The 13682-nt window shown below is 34.0% G+C and overlaps 1 protein-coding gene across 1 annotated transcript; it reads right to left on the bottom strand.

Moving 5' to 3' along the window:
- Positions 1–9706: 9706 nt before the first annotated feature.
- Positions 9707–11840, bottom strand: LOC149379743 (CBL-interacting protein kinase 2-like). Its single transcript, XM_089602547.1, has 2 exons — positions 11743–11840; positions 9707–11382 (listed from the first exon to the last, which is right to left on the bottom strand). The coding sequence occupies exon 2, from the start codon at positions 11156–11158 to the stop codon at positions 9809–9811; it is 1350 nt and encodes a 449-aa protein (XP_089458673.1). The 5' UTR covers positions 11159–11382; positions 11743–11840; the 3' UTR covers positions 9707–9808.
- Between the last annotated feature and the right edge of the window lie 1842 nt (positions 11841–13682).

Here is a 13682-nt window from a genome sequence, read left to right as displayed (position 1 = left end):
TCTCCGTCGACATCTGGTTCTTCCTCAACGTAAATCACGAAATGGCATCTCAACGTTCGTCGTCGTCGTCTTCGCGCATGAATGCTGGTTCCAATTCAGCGACGACAAACAGAAATTATTGGGCAACTGGGATTTGTAAGTGCGGCGTACCATTCATGGAGAGAACAGCGTGGACTGTTTTAAATCCCGGGAGGAGGTTCATATCTTGCTATATTAAAGAGGTAAGTTATATTATCCTGTTTTCTATATTATATTCCTTGGAATTCCAACCAGTTTGCAATGTTTTCCTCAGTCAGAGGGTGGGTGCAATTTATTTCGTTGGATTGATCCAGAGATTTGCGAGAGGTCAAAACAAGTAATTCCAGGTCTTCTAAGGAGAATCAAGAGATTGGAATTAGAGATAAATAAACTCAGACTTGATGATGCCGAAGTGAAATTCGAGAAGAGGAAAGTCAGAGAAACAAGTTTCAAATGTACATCAGTTGTAGGTCCTTTCATACTTGGAATTGTTACTATGTTCATTGTTGTGATTGTGATTCTGATGTATGTATAATAGTTGGTAATTGTGATACTGAAATGAAATGGTCTGGTCTATTGTGTACCGAAATGAAATGAAATGGTGTGATATGGTTTGGTGTATTGAAATGAAATGGTCTGTTTATGGTGTATTGAAATGAAATGAAATGAAATGGTCTATTTATTTGGTACTGAAATGAAATGGTCCGGTATGGTTTGGTGTACTGAAATGAAATGGTCTATTTATTTGGTACTGAAATGAAATGAAATGGTCTGGTTTTGGTTACATGGTCTTAAACTGAAATGAAATGCTCTTTTTATTTGGTACTGGAATGAAATGAAAATAAGTGCAGGAATAAGAACTTGATTATGAAATGAAATGAAATGAAACATTTACTTGGTAACAATAACAACATTCACTTGCCAAAAAAAGAGCAGGAATTATTGTTTTGCTCATCCCAAAATAACAACATTCACTTGCCAAAATAAGAGCAAGAATTATTGTTTTGCTCATCCAAAAATAACAACATCTAAACTAAAACTTATAACTTAAACCCCTAACTGTCATGATGCTTGACTTTCACTTCCAGTTGCATGACTTGCAGAACCCACCTTGCGTAATTGCTTCTGCCTCATTTCCTTTCTTTTAATTGTCTCAGGATTAGGATTAGTCTTAGCTGGTCTTCCTCTTTTCTTTTGTGGTTTAAACTGGTAATAGTGTAATATTAGAAACTGAGAACATTAATTACAAACACTATAATAAATATGTATACCTGTTCAACAGCTGGATTCGGACATGTCAATCTAGAGTGGTCTGTTTGCTTACACTTGTTGCAACGATTGACTTGTCCTCATCTAGAAGCTTTGTCCCATGATCTGGATACGAACCAAAATCCGGTGTTGGCTCATCATTGCTCTTGTTCCGCTTCTTCTTTGGCCTTCCAGGAAGTGTTTGCTCAGCTGGTGGCACAATCGGATTTTGACCAGCTTGTGGCCACTTGTCTGGAGTTGTAATAGGCTCAATTATCCCACTATAAGCAGCTATGTGTGCCTCTTTTTAATACCAATCATCAACAAAGTCCATGTGTGGCTCAATTATCCCAGTTGCATTCTTTTCTTGAACTTCGGCACTGTTGTTGCTCGTGCACAATCCCACAACATTTGCTTCATCAGTAGCCCACCATGATCTTTCTTGAAATTGGCATGAAGATGGCGTACACAAAATCTGATCTCAGCACCTGGATATGCCTCTCCTAAAGCCTTCTCAAGTCTCTTCTGCCTGTCACTAATCATGGGGAATCTGCTCGGATTTTGAATGTCTAAATCTTCATGAAGGAGCTGTACAAACCATGTCCAACTGGATGTGTTTTCCTTCTCAACCACAGCCCATGCAACTGGAAACTGTGAGTTGTTGGCGTCGATACCAATTGCAGCCAGAAACATTCCCTTGCAGTAGCCTTTCAAAAAGCATCCATCGAATCCCAATAAAGGCCGACATCCCTTGTTGAACCCTTCATTACAAGCTTTTAAACAAATATACACTCTCTTAAACATTCTTTTTCCATTAACAAGAGATGTTTTGAGCAAAGCAGTGGTACCTAGATGTAGATTAAAACACTTTCAATACAACAGTTTATACATATAGCAATATATACATGTAGCAATTTAAATATTGTACCTGGATTTGTCGAAGTCAATTGTCTACAATAGTCATCAAGGATGGCGTATTGATCCCTGGCTGAGCCCTCTAGCATCTCTCGCGCAAGTTTCTTAGCCCTGTAGAATTTTGTCGTTGAAATATCGCTAAACTTAGCACTCGCCGTCATGTCTATGAAACTTTGATAATCCATGTTAGGATTAAGTCTGAAATTCTCTATGAAGTGGTTAGCTAGCCATGGAGCAGTCAAAAGCCTATTGTTAAACACAATCCCACAATTGTGTTTGTCGACCAATGTATTCACTCGCACAGTTTTATTGTCCGATTTCTGAACTTTCGCGTATAACATCCAACTGCATCCTTTTTCTTCACATTTAGCTCTAACTCTGATTTGGTCATTCGCAAAATACTTGAACTCTCTGTTTTGTTTTATAAATTCTTCAATCAACGCATTCCTCAAATGCCCCATCGTGGGAAATTCCATACGTAATTTGAATATGAAAATGTATGAATTCGAGCGTGGATTGTACTCTCGCCTAGTCTTCTTTATCGACTGCTCCTCATCGTCAGTATAGAGACTATCCAGGTCGCTATCCTCCCTAACTCCATTCATCTTCAAGAGCTCATCGTTGTTAAAAGCTTCAGTCACCACAGACCGCCAATTCTCGTCGCCCGTCTTCTGAACATCTTCTTCGTCTCTCCCATCCTCCTGGTACTCTTCCTCTTCAAAACAACACTGATCTTCATCACCTTGTTGACCTTATTCCTTTTTTCGACGAATGCTTGTGGGATTTTCTTCAATGAAACGGGTTTTAGGTTTATTTGAATATTTGATAATAAAACATTAATAAATAATTAATATTCAATTTTAAAAAAATTCAAATTGATTTATAAACCTCTATAAACAATATATGGAAGCGTCAATAAGTCCATTTAATCCCAACCGTCCATTCCTGGACTTAACGTCCCGAGTACCCACAGTGCAAACGTTTGTTAACATGAAGTATTTTCGTCGTAAAAAAAAAGATTAGGTATTTAAGTGTATCAAAACGAAAACATTAAGTATTTTCGCCGCCATTTCCTCTAATTTATTATATAGTATCATGGAATAATTATTTGTTAAGCATTTTACTTTTATTTTACATAGGAAGATAAAATAGCCGCAATCAATTTTGGAACATTTTCATTTTTATTCGTTTCAGCTTTTAAAATATTTGTCTAGTCATTTCCTAACCTTTTTCGTGATCATTTTATCATTATTATAGGAAAATTAGGAATGAAGAACGGTGCGATGCTTACGATGTCATTAGGTTTAGGTCACAAATAGTTAAATAATAGATGCACTTGAAAGTTGGAACCAAACTAACTAGTTATAGATGTCTTTTGAAAAAATATTATATGTATGTATAATCGAAATGCTGCGTTTATTCTAAAAGTTTCTAAAAATAGCAAAATATCGCTTAATATTTCAATCAATATCAATTAAATACTTTAAAACGTGTTTACATATAAAATCCTCCATTTTTATAAAATTTTGTTGATTTTTTAATAGAAACTAAAATTTGAACTACCCATTTCACTTTTAATGAATTCCTTTTTTTTTTTATCTATATTCTAACATATTTTTATAATAAAAAAGATAAAATAAAAAGAACAAAATTCTTGTTTGGATTGTGCGTTTGGCCTTCTATTTTTTCTTTGTTAAAGACTTAGCAAAGAGGAGAGAATTCTAGGGATTCAAGGAAGCAAAAATCACACATAGAGCTTTTGATCACGACGACTGTGGAGAGCTTTTAACACTTTTAATTCCATGTATATGTAATAAATATAGGTTTATTATGATATCCTAGTTTCGAGCTATTTATAGTTTATTTAATTTTTAAATTATTAAATGATCGATTTGATATTAATTGAGGGTATTATAATATCTTATTTTGTTGGTTAATGTGAGTTTGTGGTTATTATGTAAAATACATCAACACTTTGACTATTTAGTCAATAATAGCTATATATATAGGGAAATTGACAGTAATAATACTATTTGTACATTTAGTATCAAATCGATCACGAACTGCAACTAGTTCGTGACCAATGTGTCATGAAATCAACCTAGTTCGTGACCGATTCGATATGAAATGTGTCAATATTTGAGTTTTGGTTGATTTTTACTAAGTGACAAATAATTGATATTATTGTTGTCAATTTCTCTATATAATGCTATGTTGCCCTTTTTTTTTTATCATAATATAGCCAACTTTTTAAAATATCTAAATTATCATTTTCATAGTTGATACTATCTAAAAACACACAATTGACATCAAAGAAGTAGTTAATATGATTAATTTATAACAACACCAACGATTGATATCAAACAACGGTAAATATGATCAATATATATGCAACAAATATATCTAGTACTACATAACAAACAGTAGTATAACATCGATTCAGAAACAAACTCTTCATATAAAAAATCAATATATAGTTAATACACATGTTAACAAACAGTTATCGTGGTTAATACTGCTTTAACAAAACAATATATATGGTCGATAATTGATTTACAAGCAAAGACTTGATCACAAATAATCAGTATCTATGGTTAGTACACTTAACCACAACAAATAAATCATTATCTAACAAAAAAAATGGTTTAAATAAAGAGAAATCTCAATTTTAGTAATTCTATGTTTGCTAGCTGAGAGTTTGTCAAGAAAAAGCATAGTATTTTGGCAATCAAAATTAATTTTCTTCAAATCTTATGATATTAAGGTATGTTGATATTTGAATCTAGATTCCCTTCTTATCAACCATACGTCCGTATTTCCAATTTGAATCCGCAATCCCTTTTCTTATAGCAAAAAACGCAGACAAATCAAGAGGATTTTCTTGAAAAATCTCATTTGTGTCGCCCAGTTGGTGAGGTGGAGCGATGTCTTAACCCATCAACCTGTCACAATCATTTCCCCGATGAGTTAGGTCATGTTTGGCTCTTCACCTCGATGGTGGTCTCCGACGCCGACGATCCATGTCCGTGGTTGAGCTTTACAATTAATGCGACAAATCATCTCTGATCTGTGCCTCCTGACACCGACGTTGCTCTGTCGCACTCTACGTGGGTGACCTGGAACTGACCGTTTGTTTCCGCCGATCTCGTACTCATTTCTGTTCATGGTGTGGGTTCCTATGTCATTGTTGCATTTTGGGTGATTATAATGATTTTAACCTTGTTTGGTTGTTTTTGTTAGCTTAGATCTATTTTCGGTTTTAGTGTATTTTGACTTTGAGATCATATCCCCAATTCTTTGGTGGTTTTGTTGTTCCGAAAATGAGTTCTTTATCTGTCGGATTTTTAGTTCGAATTTTCCGTTGGTATTTTGGCGTTGCGGACACTCGATAGTCTTTTTTCACAGTTGGTGATACTTGAGCGTTTTGGTTTACCCATCAACTTCGAAGGGTTTTGTGAAAAAACCAATGAAATGCTCGAAGTTAAGTGTGATCAATCTTTTATTTGTCGAAAGTTTGTACATAATGTGCGTTCAATCGCATCTAGTCGTGGATCTTTGTTGTCTTGAGGTCTTTATCTTCTTGGTTGTAAGCTGTTTGATGTTTGTATTTTTGGGTGGTATGTCCATTTTTTTTTAATGAAAAAGCCTTGAGTTATTGTTATAAGAAATTAAAAATTAAAAAAGAAAGAAAGGAGTTCCATGTTGTGTAGAAGATCAAAGATGACAAGAGTCACGTCAAAGATTGGGCTCATAACTCAATTATGCCTTATTGCAAGTGGTTGGACTTGGAGACAAGCGAAGATGATTTGTCGTCCTTTTACAAGTTCCATTGAGACATCGATCAAAGAAAAACTCTCACTATATATGTTGTTTGGCCTTTCTTCTTTGTGGGTCTCTTTTTGACATTTTCTCATCTATGGACACGTGGGCCTATTCAACATCTCAATAATCCATGCCCTGTGGGAGCCACTGAACTACCATTTATAACATCAGAAGTTTCTTTACTTTTTAACGAAGAAATAAATAAATTATAAATATAAAAAGGCCAGTAAATATTTAACCCCAATAATACCCTAAGTACTATTTCCTGTATTAATTATGTTCAGGCTGAAACTAAAGCTTTAGCTCAGTGAAGCTGTTGTGATCTCATAGTAAAATAATCAAGCTCATCAGAAAAGACGATGGAAAAGGTTGTACCATTAAGTCAAAAGAACAAAAATAACAATGCACAGTGTCTTCGACCTTTTTTAGATATTTTTTTTTTTTTTGCGTATTGATCTTTTTTAGAATAGAACAAGTAGTACTTTCTTTTCTTGTAAGTTGTATCACGTATGTGACGTCAAAAATCTGAAATTTGATTCTCATGATCTGATCTCTCTTTCTCTAGAGTCTATGCGTATCTTTTTATTATTTTTAGTTTAAAATTTTAAAATAAAACGAGAAACCATACACATGTGAAGATGTGATCATGAATGTGCACATAGAGATCCCGACTAAACTAGTTACATAGCTTAGGGAATATATATATATATATATATATATATATATATATATATATACACGTAGGTGTTTGATTCTTGTACTTGTTATCATTATTGCCTTATATATAAACATTTATTATTGTAAGTGATCAGAAAGCGTACGTTGGAATTGGATTAGGGCTTATAAGTGTTGGAAAATTAGGGGTCTCAAGCCCATATATTAGTTATTTATTATAAACGCTTTGATGTCTTACAGTAAATAACCAGCACACATAATCATTTGAATAAATATTCCATTAATCATTCATGCCAGCTTTAGTTAGATAACAAAGCAATCAGTACACAATCTTGTTTTTATGACTTAGATAAACAAAAAAATAATCTAATTACAAAATGTGGAAAGAAAATCACCTCTTCTAGTTACAGAAAAGTTACAACGTACTTACAACAAATAGTTAACCAAAAATAGTACCTACAAATATTAGTGGGCTCCCATGCAGTGAGCACTATGCGTAAGTTGAGGGTAAGACTTGTCATATATATATTTTCTTCATACAAAAATAAAACATGTCATATATTTGAAAGAATAGTGACTTAATTAATGTGACAACAAAATTAGACAAAGAGTTGGTGGGTGGGTTCGGATATGTAGTCCAGACAGGAGACATGAACTATCACCGGAGATTTTGTTTACAGTTTAATAAATCACTGTGGGTATGATTAGAATCTACGTTTATCTTTCACGATACGATTATTTTATTAAAACCTTCATGCATATATGTACACACGAAAAAAACAAAAATCAAACAAAACAAAAACAAGAGATGTTTGTATTATTGCTTCTTGGTTTTCATTTTATATGCTAATTGTAATTTAAAGACTTGTCTTCTACTATTCAACAAAGAAGAGAAAATCCGAGGAAAAAAAACAAAGAAGATAAAAACTAACATCAATAATACAAATTATTTGGGGCTTACGAAAAATTAACCAAAACTCAAATATTAACATATATAGTATCAAATCGGTTACGAATTGGGTTGATTTCGTAACACATCGGTCACGAACTGATTGCAATTTGTGACCGATTTGATATTAGATGTGCCAATGTTTGAGTTTTTGTTGATTTTTGTAAGTGATAAACAAATGATATTATTGCTGTCAATTTTTCTTGCTAATTCGTTGGAGCCCAATGTTTTTGAAGAAGACAAAAGAATGAGTTTTTGTTTTAAACCTATTATTTTGTCACGAAGTGGCTATATATATTTTGCTTGGTCTTGCAAAATTTGATTATGAAATATTTTCTTGTAACCTTATATGTATTTGGGAAAATTATGTAAGTATCTTGAAATGGACACAAAAAAAATTAAATGCTTTATTTTTAAAATAAATTATTTTGAATATTTTGACAAAATTGTCCTTGAGATTAATTATATTTAATATATATATACAACATAAACTTATTATGTTTTTATTTTCGCGAATAAAATATTTTCTCTATCTCCTTCAGCGTGTCTGAAATGGAAATATTTTTTAAAACGAAGATGGAGGCTTGAGACAAAGTCATAATAAATAATACATATAGAAAATGAGGTGCTCTTAAAATAAAACCAGAAATGAGATGTATTAAAAAAAAAAAAAAATTAAAACTGATAACTCAGGTAATTTTCATTATATGTTTTGACTAATCTCAATCTTGCAAACATTCCTTAAACTTTCTTGTAGCCTTATATATGCCACTGGGTCTTTTTTTTTTTTTTTTTTAGGCAATAAGGTGGTTGAAGATATTTGTTTCTATACCTCGTGAGTATTAAAAGAACTAACGCTTTCAACGTTTAGCGATACCTGTTTCTCATACTACTAATTAGAAGTCCATATTAATAATGACTCCTTACTGATTTGTTTGAGTGAATCAAAAGAATTACCACACGCCATTTGGAAGGAAAAAATCAAGAAGAGGGGCGGTATTTCTGAAACTATATTGATTGCTTCTCTTTAATATTGATGTCGTTTTATATGCATTGTCGTTTAATTGTACTGTCGGTTTTGTTAAATCTCTCGTGGTAGTGTCGTTCTCTTGGGGAAATCCGTCATTAAAAAAAACATTTTAATTCTGTATAAAAACTAGAAGGACTTGAATAGAGTTATATATTATGAGTATAATTGATATTTAATTTTGTAGTTTATATGATAAAAATAGCCAATGGCTTCATTTTTGTCTATTAGTACCTAATATTTATGTACATTTTAAATCCCACAAATTATTTTTTTCATTCTCACCCTAAGGTCTCAAAAAGTGTCTGCCCTAACCCTACGTGATAGTTGTTAAGTCATTTTTTGGATTTAACATTTGTAGACACGCTGTGTGCTTGGAATGATCACGTGTCTAGTCTTGAATAGACCAAAAATCACTCTTCGAGATTATAAAGAGCTCGAAAAAGTTTAGAACAAGGTCAAAAGCGTCTGAGAGCTTCAGAGAAATTTTTGAATCGTGTTTCGGACGTTTTAGGCCCTATTATAAGTGCATGTTAAGCCACAATTTTGTTGTTCTTTACAATACGTCACGTTACATTATATTCTAGCAGAATTACTCAAGAATAAAACATCAACGTAACCTGTACAAAAATGATACCAATCCGCGGAGATCCGACAAACTACGCAAATTGGACCCATGGCCCACCTCCCACGAGATGGGACACTGCCATAGCCTTTGGGCTCGATCCACGCTCGCCGCCATGATGCTCATTTCAACTCATACTCTACTGAAATCGCTTCTCACTTTCAAATTTCTATACTTACTCGTACGCCGGATCGTTCACCGGAAAATCTCTAGTGTGTCCAAATAGTTCACAAATTTCTCAAGTCCTTATCCACAACGAAGACAGGTAATCTCTAACACATGTAGTTCCGATTTTTTTTTTTTTTTTTTTTTTTGAATCCCACGCATGCAGTTCCTAATTATAACTTGTGTTTTGTAGACACAAACAAATCAAATCGAAAACAATCAAACAAGCCATAAACAAGAAGTAATAATAAAAAAAAATATATAAACTTTGAACGCAACTGATTTTTATTAACTTCCACTAATATAAGTAACAAAAAAAAAAATAACGAAATCACAAAAAAAATGAATAATAAGAATGTCTTTATTACAACATCACAGACGCACCGTCGTTTAATGCAACTAGTGTCGTATCCGTTTTAGCATCTTCTTCACCATGCCACGTCCACACAATATCTTTGAGGCCCGGCCTGATGTCGTTTTCCATGACCGTCCTATACTCCAACGTGTCGCCGCTGGATTTCTTAAGCTCCACCAAATGAAACGACGGAGCGAACTCAGAAATCTCGGCCTCGATCGAAACCGAGCCTTTCCTTCCTCTCTTCCCTCTAACCCTCTTATTGTTCAGCCTCTTTGCGATTTCCACAAACTTCGCCGAAATCTCCGCCGCCGAACGTCCCGACGCAAACCTCACCGCCGTCCGATCGCTCTCGAACAGTCCGGAGAGATCAAGCCCGGCGGAGAGAGAGATTATATCGAACGCGTTCGAACTGCCAGCTGGCTTCGTCCTAGTGGACACCAATAACCCTTCTTCATCTTCTTCTTCTCCATCTTCTAACTCCCTTTTCCGCTTATTATTGTTAGGGCTGTAATTATTATGACTAGGAAGCTCTTTTTTGAACCACGAGTTATTCATTATCTCGGCCATGGTGATTCTCTTGCTAGGGTTAGGGTTTAGCATCTTTGAGATCAGCCTCTTTGGCTCGCCGTAGAGCCAATTCGGACACGAGTACCTTCCTTTTCCGATCTTTCGATACAGATCCGTTAGAGTACGGCCGTGAAAAGGCAAATATCCAGCCAAGAGCACGAACAAGATAACTCCACAAGACCACACGTCAGCTTTAGCTCCGTCGTAATCTCCTCGAAAAATCACGTCCGGCGCGGCGTACGCTGGAGTTCCGCAAGTCGTTCGAAGCAACGCCGAAGATTCTCCGGCGACGACTTTGCTGAGTCCGAAATCCGAAACCTTCAGATCTCCGTCTTCGTCGAGGAGGAGATTCTCCGGCTTCAGATCTCGGTGGAACACTCCTCTGGTGTGGCAATACTCCACGGCGGCGATCAGCTGCCGGAAGTATTTCCTCGCCGCGGATTCGCTGAGCTTTCCGATTTTCATGAGCCGATCGAAAAGCTCGCCGCCTTTTGCGTACTCCATGACGATGTAGATCTTGGTCTTGGTGGCCATGACTTCGTAGAGCTCGACGATGTTTGGGTGTTTGAGCTTCGTCATCGCTGAGATTTCGGTCACGGTTTGACTGGTCAAACCTGCGTTGAGGACTTTCTCTTTGTCGATCACCTTGATGGCCACGCTTTGATTGGTTTCTAGGTTTTTCGCATGGTAAACCTTTGCAAAGTTTCCTTGCCCTAGAAATTTACCCACCTCGTATTTTTTTAAGACTACGTGACTGTGAATCGGTGGCTTCTTATTACTCTTTTCCATTTTCGAAAAAATATTTACACTTACAAGTTACAATACAATGAAATGAACGGATTTTGAGCTATAAACTTTATTTTATTCAGCCAAAATCGCGGTTTGGTTCGTCTTGTTCTGCTCCGCGAAGTTGACTTTGGTGAAGGGCTTTTAAGGCATGCTTCGATTGGCTTTCTGCTTCACTTGCTACGTGATGACTCAGCATTCCTTGGCGGCAATAATTGTCTTTCAATCTACATTTTGAAATTTTTTTTAGGGTTAATGTACTTCAATTCAATCCACGATCTCATTAATATGGCTTTAATAAGATAATTATCTATTTTAAATCCATTTTCAGGATCAAGGCTATAGTGCCATTAATTTACATGAAATTATAAAGTAGGGGAATATTCATTTGAAGGGAATCTTTTGAACAAATGCACATTCGAACCGGAATTATAAACATATATAAAGCCATTAGCAAATATTATTAGCTAAAAAAATAAAAACAAGAATATGAGATCTCTACATTTTACATGATAAGGATAAACAAGGAAATAAATAATAGAAACAAAGATAGTCGGGAATGAAAAAAACAAGGAAGAACAACATACCTAATGATCAAGAGAAGATAAGAGAACCTCTTAGAAAAGAGGATGTTGAGAAGATCGGAAAGAAATAAAAGGCATGAAATAATAGACCAAAATGAAATAGTGGGTGTGGTATCAACGTTACACGTTCCAGTATATATAATTGTAGGAGGGCCTCAACTTTTCTTATTATATGATGCTTTCCAAACAAACAACGTCATTACATTTGTTTAGTTTATTAGACTAATTACAGCTTGACGACTCATCTAAATAAGTACATAAAAATAAGATTAGATAGCCTTTTCCTTTCCCAATTATGGTTTTTATTTATAAAAAAATTGTGATTGAGTGTTCTATTGGAATTTATGCAACTTAGTGGTGAGCTAATAGCATTATTTTTTGTGGATATGGTTTCTCTCCTATGTGGATCTTACGTGTCTTCTTAATTTTTATTTTGAAAAGACGTGTGCTCTTTATTTGACCAAATCAGATTTTCTTTGAACATTCACAAACTCAACCCTCCCGTGATATAGTACGTATTACAGATACGAATAATAAATATAGCTTAAACCCTAAAAAGAAAATGACTTTAAATCAAATCTAGAAAATTAGTTGTTGTTGTTTTTTTTTTTTTTTTTTTCAAGTAATGAACTTTGTGTATACGGTCAATTATTTTATGGCTTACAGCATTCTATATCATGATAGAACCTGATTCAGATTCTATCGTTTTTTTTTTCTTGTCGTAGAAAGTAAGCTTTCATTAGATAAATAAAAAGAAAATTTTATATCATAAAAGAAAAAGAAAAAAAGCTAAAAAAAAATGGATAAACTTCTTTATCTATGTCATCTAAATTTAATGTGTTATGCACGTTGTATGTTCCCAACCAACTTTTCTTTCATATTATCAACAATATTATAACAAATTAGTGAAGCTTATATCTAGATCTCCCTTTTATCTTTATCAAGTATTATTCTTTATTGGAATATTCTTACCAGTACTCAAAAATTTATATTCTGATTCCTTAAAATATTTTATTTTAGGCTTTTAAGAAAGTGAGAAAAATAATGTCATAATTAATGTAGATAGCCTTATTTCATGGTTGAAAATTATAAGTTGCCGTAAAAGTCTTGCTAACGTAGTAAAAAGAAAACCTTAGCGAACCAAACAAAAAAACTACACAGTAGCAAACTAAATTACGAAGGACAAAACTATGATGAAAAGTAAAAAAAATAATATATATACATACACTTGTCTTTTACTAGCAATATTGAGCAACGTAGAATTCTTTCATCAGATAAATAACTAATTGTAGGTCGTTTATCAACCTAGTAATTTCAACGAAGACCTTTACTTCTAACTATTAAAACGTCAGTTGTTGATAGTCTTATGGAAATGTCAACAGTCATTGAAATTACCAACAAAAATTTAGTGTCGATTTTCATTTTTCCCTAGGAGTTTGAGAAATTTATTTGGTATTGCATGGATAATTTAACCGGTTTTAAACGTTTCCACATAAATCCCATAAATAAACCAATTTCCCATAAAGTCGCTTTTGTAAGAATTACAAGGATTTTCCACAACAAAATGAAATAATAAGTAATTTCCAAACTCCAACTTTCACGGTAAAGCGATGAATTTTGTGGTTTTTTTTTTTACCCTAATTTCTGAAACCTAAGACACAAGAAAAAGTGTAAGAGGATAAATAAAGACGTCGTTTAACTTCTTCAATATTATGACGTACATTTGTGTATATGAAAAGAAAGAGGTGTACTTGTTGAAAACGTTAGAACAACATAATTGAATTGTTGAACATTTGAAGCTTAAATGGCTTTTGGTTTGAATACAAAACACGTTCTGATGATAGAGGTAGCTCTAGTTTGAGTCTCTTTTCTAATTCAATCTGTCAAAACGTTTGAGCGGAAAAACTAAAGAAAAATATAATGGATTTGGCCGCTTGATACGT

The sequence above is a fragment of the Urtica dioica genome, chromosome 12 (genome assembly GCF_054948205.1).
Source record: "Urtica dioica subsp. dioica isolate 48M chromosome 12, U.dioica_male_clone48M_v1_H2, whole genome shotgun sequence".
Classification (NCBI taxonomy): Eukaryota; Viridiplantae; Streptophyta; class Magnoliopsida; order Rosales; family Urticaceae; genus Urtica; species Urtica dioica.
The sequence above is the reverse complement of the archived record's forward strand: the minus strand, read 5'-3'. Positions and strand labels throughout refer to the sequence as shown.